The sequence below is a fragment of the Mauremys mutica genome, chromosome 19 (genome assembly GCF_020497125.1).
Source record: "Mauremys mutica isolate MM-2020 ecotype Southern chromosome 19, ASM2049712v1, whole genome shotgun sequence".
NCBI lineage: Eukaryota > Metazoa > Chordata > Testudines > Geoemydidae > Mauremys > Mauremys mutica.
The window spans coordinates 10,228,426-10,234,425 of record NC_059090.1 but is presented as its reverse complement, the minus strand read 5'-3'; the positions used below and the strand labels follow the sequence as shown (position 1 = coordinate 10,234,425).

At 57.5% G+C, this 6,000-nt stretch overlaps 1 protein-coding gene across 1 annotated transcript in view; it reads left to right on the top strand.

The window, feature by feature from the left end:
• The first annotated feature begins 4,428 nt into the window (after positions 1-4,428).
• Positions 4,429-6,000, top strand: part of ANKFY1 (ankyrin repeat and FYVE domain containing 1) — a 53,603-nt gene continuing 52,031 nt past the window's right edge. Inside the window, exon 1 of the mRNA XM_044993961.1 lies at positions 4,429-4,561. Within this exon, the coding sequence (XP_044849896.1) occupies positions 4,552-4,561 (10 nt within the window). The 5' untranslated portion in view covers positions 4,429-4,551. The remainder of the gene's footprint in view (positions 4,562-6,000) is intronic.

Genomic DNA, 6,000 nt, shown 5'->3' with positions numbered 1-6,000 from the left:
CCCTTCCCTTCACAAATATTAAGGAGCGTACAGCACGTGGCTATAAGCATAGGAATATTGTCATCGGCCATGTCCAGCTTCCCATACAGGCATCGCCAGCGGGCTTTTAAACGGCCAAATGCACACTCCACAGTCATTCTGCACTTGCTCAGCCTGTTGTTGAACCGCTCCTTGCTGCTGTCAAGTTGCCCCATGTATGGCTTTGTAAGCCATGGCATTAAGGGGTAGGTGGGGTCTCCCAAGATCACAATGGGCATTTCGACTTCCCTTATGGTGATCTTCTGGTCCAGGAAGAAAATCCCTGCTTGCAGCTTCTTGAACAGGCCAGTGTTCTGAAAGATGCGTGCATCATGCACTTTTCTGGACCAGCCTCCGTTAATGTCTGTGAAACATCCACGGTAATCCACAACTGCCTGGAAAACCATTGAGAAATACCACTTGCAATTAATGTACTCGGTGGCTAGGTGGTCTGGTGCCAGAATTGGAATGTGCATGCCATCTATCTGCCCCTCTGCAGTTAGGGAAGACCATTTGTACAAAGCCATCCACAATGTCACGCACATTGCCCAGAGTCACAGTCTTTCAGATCAGAATGCGATTAATGGCCCTGCACACTTCCATCAACACAACTCTAACAGTCGACTCTGAACTGATTAGTGACCAATCGGTAGCAGTCTGGAGCAGCCAGCTTCCACAGTGCAATCGCCACGCGCTTCTCCAGCAATACGGCAGCTCTCATTCTTGTGTCCTTGCGCCGCAGAGCTGGGGCAAGCTCATCACACAGTCCCATGAATGTGGCTTTCCTCAAGCAAAAGTTCTGCAGCCACTGCTCATCATCCCAGATGTGCATTACTATGTGATCCCACCACTCAGTGCTTGTTTCCCGAGCCCCAAAGTGGCGTTCCACTGTGGTCAGCACCTCCATGAATGCCACAAGCAATCTCATGTCGTAGGTACCACGCGTGGCAAGATCAATGTTGCACTCCTCTTACATTTGTAGTTTACGGAATAACTCCACTGTCACTCGTGACATGTTGTCAGCGCGAGCAGCATACTGGTCAGCAGTTCGGGATCCATTCCTGCATCCTGAAAGAGGCAGGGCGCGCAGTACACAAACTGTTGAAAGATGGTGCCAAATGCAGATGGAAGCACAGGGTTTGCTGGGACGCGAAGCAATGCATCACGGGGCATTGGGACAGGACCCAGGATGCCCTGCGATCTCCTCCACCTTACCACAAGTCTTAGCGGCAAAAGAAAAAGAGGTGCTCTGTGGGATAGCTGCCCAGAGTGCACGGCTCCGAATAATGCTGCAAGTGCCGCAAGTGTGAACACGCTATTGTGCGGGCAGCTGTCAGTGTAAACACACAACAGTGGTTTTCTTTCTGCGCTCTCTGAGCGATGCTGTAACATTGCCAGTGTAGACGTGCCCTTAGTTTACAGCCTCAAGCCTCTTTAAGCAACAGACCGAAAAGCTCCCTCTCTTCCTTTTTCCAGAGTCACACTGAATGTGCTGACTACAGCTTTCTTGCTTTTGTCTCTGCCTCTCTCTGTTCTGCTTTCCTTCTTTCAGACACATGTGGACACACACAAAACACAAACAATACTCAGCAGAAGCCTTCCTGGATGGGCTCACAATCCCCTTTTGTCTTGGGTGGGGGGTTCTGATTAACTTATCCTGACAGTTATGTTACTTAAAGGGTGCATTCACACCCAATCTCAATGAGGTTTAAACAAACCCGTAACAAGGTTTCACCCAGTTCATAATAGTAACAAAAGAACTCTAGTATAAAATTAGATTAAAAATCATACATCTGTTCCAACTGACACCTAAATTAGCTATAATGGAAATAGGTTAGAGAAACAGGTTATTTTCCTCTTTTTGTTGTTGTTTGTTTACTATGCATTTTGACAGTACTTTGTAGACTCCCGGGATTACCTCTGAGGGGTATACTGTTGGGGCTGTTTTTTTCTCTTTAGTTCACTAGATTTCAAGTTGACAGCATCACTGTAAAATTCCACAAACTTGGCCATCACCGCATCTCCCCAGCACACACCTCTCAACCTGCAAAGGTTCAAAAATGGGATGCGATGTTTGACAAGGATCTAAAATTAGCAGCACAAAACTACTAACGTAAAAAACGTAAAGTGCTATGTGATTTGTTCCATTAGTGTAAATAAATCTATAACATCAGTGTCATGATTCTTTATTTCTAATGTACATCTCAACAATAAAAGTGAGGGAACACCACATGTGTGGGGAACGAAGGTAATTCTGGGATTAAAAATGATGTCCCTCAAAACGAGGAACACTTGAGAGGCATGCTCCAACATGTAAGCTCCAGAATCAAGGATCTCTCATGGAGAGTGACCAGCTGAAAGCATCCCCACCACACTGATAAACCCTAGAAGGAGATGCAGGGCCGGCTTTAGGCCCATTCGCCCGATTCCCAGGAATCGGGCCCCGCGCCTTAGGCACCTTTTTAATTTTTTTTCTTTACTCACCTGGCGGTGGTCCGCTCGGGGGTCTTCAGTGGCATTTCAGGGGCGGGTGGGGGGTCCGCTCCAGGGGTCTTCGGCGACATTTCGGTGGCGGAGGGTCCTTCGGTGCCACGGAAGACCCAGACTGGATCCCACGCCACCAAAGTGCTGGCGAAGCCCTGGACAGCTGCCAAGTATTCAAATCGGGCCCCGCAGTTAATAAAGCCGGCCCTAGGGAGATGGGGATTGAGCTAGGGGATCCCTGGGGTGTGTGATAGGGTCTGGCCCCAGGGGGGGGATGGGGATAGTGCCCCAGAAGGGGGATCCCTGTAGGGGTATGGGGAGTGTCCCCCCCAGGGGTGATGGGGATAGTGCCCTGGGGGGATCCCTGTAGGAGGGATGGGGATAGTGCCCTGGGGGGATCCCTGTAGGGGGGATGGGGATTGTGCCCCGGGGGAAATCCCTGTAGGGGGGATGGGGATTGTGCCCCAGGGGGAATCTCTGTAGGGGGATGGGGAGTGTCCCCCCTTGGGGGTTATGGGGATTGTGCCCCGGGGGGGATCCCTGTAGGGGGGATGGGGATAGTGCCCCAGGGGGGATCTCTGTAGGGGGATAGGGAGTGTCCCCCCTTGGGGGTGATGGGGATAGTGCCCCAGGAGGGGGAACCCTGTAGGGGGGCTGGGGATAGTGCCCCAGGGGGACCCCTGTAGGGGTGATGGGGATTGTGCCCCAGGGGGATCTCTGTAGGGGGATGGGGAGTGTCCCCCCCTGGAGGTTATGGGGATAGTGCCCTGGGGGGATCCCTGTAGGGGGGATGGGGATAGTGCCCCGGGGGGGGGATCCCTGTAGGGAGGATGGGGATTGTGCCCCGGGGGGATCTCTGTAGGGGGATGGGGAGTGTCCCCCCTTGGGGGTGATGGGGATGGTGCCCCAGGGGGATCTCTGTAGGGGGATGGGGATAGTGCCCCGGGGGGATCCCTGTAGGGGGGATGGGGATTGTGCTCCAGGGGGGATCTCTGTAGGGGGATGGGGAGTGTCTCCCCTTGGGGGTTATGGGGATAGTGCCCCAGGAAGGGGATCCCTGTAGGGGGGATGGGGAGTGTCCCCCCTTGGGGGTGATGGGGATTGTGCCCCAGGAAGGGGATCCCTGTAGGGGGATGGGGAATAGTGCCCCGGGGGGGATCCCTGTAGGGGGATGGGGATAGTGCCCTGGGGGGGATCTCTGTAGGGGGATGGGGAGTGTCCCCCCTTGGGGGTTATGGGGATAGTGCCCCGGGGGGGATCCCTGTAGGGGGATGGGGAGTGTCCCCCCTTGGGGGTGATGGGGATTGTGCCCCAGGAAGGGGATCCCTGTAGGGGGATGGGGATAGTGCCCCAGGGGGGATCCCTGTAGGGGGATGGGGATAGTGCCCCGGGGGGGATCCCTGTAGGGGGGCTGGGGATAGTGCCCCCCTTGGGGGTGATGGGGATTGTGCCCCAGGAAGGGGATCCCTGTAGGGGGATGGGGATAGTGCCCCGGGGGGATCCCTGTAGGGGGATGGGGAGTGTCCCCCCTTGGGGGTTATGGGGATAGTGCCCCGGGGGGGATCCCTGTAGGGGGATGGGGAGTGTCCCCCCTTGGGGGTGATGGGGATTGTGCCCCAGGAAGGGGATCCCTGTAGGGGGATGGGGATAGTGCCCCGGGGGGGATCCCTGTAGGGGGGCTGGGGATAGTGCCCCCCTTGGGGGTGATGGGGATTGTGCCCCAGGAAGGGGATCCCTGTAGGGGGATGGGGATAGTGCCCCGGGGGGGATCCCTGTAGGGGGGCTGGGGATAGTGCCCCCCTTGGGGGGGATGGGGAATGTCTCCTGGAGGTTCCCTTTCGTCCCCTGGCGACGCTGCAGCGCGGGCCGGGCCCGCCTGTATAAAGCGGCAGCCAGGGCGCTGCCCAGCCTCAGCGGGCTCCAGGCGGGAAACCCAGGCTCCCGGCCCGCGTTGGGAGGGGCGAGGTCGGGTCTCACTCTCGCGAGAGTGCTCGGCCAAGGGGCCCTGCGCGGTGGCTCTCGCGAGAGGCGCAGGCGGCCGGACCCAACATGGCGGACGGTAAGAGCGCGGGGGCGGAAGCCCTGGGTGAGGGGCTGGGCTGGGGCTGCCGCCGCTTGCCCCGCGGCTGGCCCGTGCCCTGCTCGGTCCCGGCCGTTACGTAGGGAGCGGAGGCGGCTCCCACCAGCCTGTGGGGCCCCGGGGGCGGCCCTGTCAGCCCGGAGGGGCGAAGTCTCTCCTCAGCGCGGAGGGGGCCGCTTTTCCCAGCCGTGTCGGGGTGTGTGTGTGTCCGTGTCCCTCCCGTTTCCCTGGGTGCAGGGGGCATCTCGCCAGCCGAGAGGGAGCCGGGCTCCTTCCCCTGCTCTGCCCCTACAGTGTAAGGGGGCGGGGGTAGACATCTGGCTGGTGCCTCGTCAGCCCCTGCTCTGCGTCCCAGCTCCTCATTCCTGGGCGGGCTGAGCTGCTCTTCCCCTGAACCTGGTAGCGAGGAAGAGACTGACCCCTCCTGTGCCTTGGACAGTCAAGTCCTTTCTGAAGTGGCGGGGTTGGAGGGAAGGGATTAGAAACCTCTCTGCTGTGTGGCTGCCTCGCTGTTACATTGAGCTGCTACGGGGGTTTGGTTTCCTTCTCTGTCTTATTTCCATTTGCTGTGTGTGTCAGGCAACTGCGGCTTGCCTCTCTCCCTAGTCAGTTCCTCTGAAACTCGGATGGTAACTAGCATTGCATGCCTGGTTTCTTTCCCTTCTCCAAGGAAGGAGAGAATATAGCAGGGGGTTGGCAACCTACAGCGCGCGAGCCGATTTTTTTGATGGCACACAGGGTGGGCTGAGCTGCTCAGCCCGCTGCCGCTCTGGGGTTCTGGCTGCTGGCCCCTTGCCAGCTGGGGTCCTGCCGCTGATCCCACTCAGCACCTGCTGCTGGCCTGGGGGAAGGAACCCCAGGCTGGCAGTGAGCTGAGACCTTGGCTGGCAGGAGCTGGCAGCTGAAACCCCAGAGCGGGGGTGGGTGGAGATGCTCAGCCCACCCCTGATACCCCAGAGCTGGGAGGGCTGACCTGCTCAGCCTGCTGCCGCTCTGGGGTTCTGGCTGCTGGCCCCTTACCAGCTGGGGTCCCCACCGCAGCTCCACTCACCTTGCTTCCAGTTGGAGTTCCAGTGCAGGCCCCCTGCCAGACAGGGTCCAGGCTTCTGGCCCTGCTCAGCCCTACCAGCCGCCAGCTCCACTCACCTCAGGTGCCGATCTGGGGTTCCAGCTGTTGACCTCCTGCCAGCCGGTTATCAACTGATCACTCAGAAGCCTGTGTGCAGCTTAAAGTATCCAAATACGTGCCACCAGACATTGGAAAAGTCAGCAAGGAAAAGCAAGGGCAAGGATCACACTAAACTAATATCAGAGGGGTAGCCGTGTTAGTCTGGTTCTGTAGAAGCAGCAAAGAATCCTATCCGAAGAAGTGGGTATTCACCCACGAAAGCTCATGCTGCAAAACGTCTGTTAGTCTA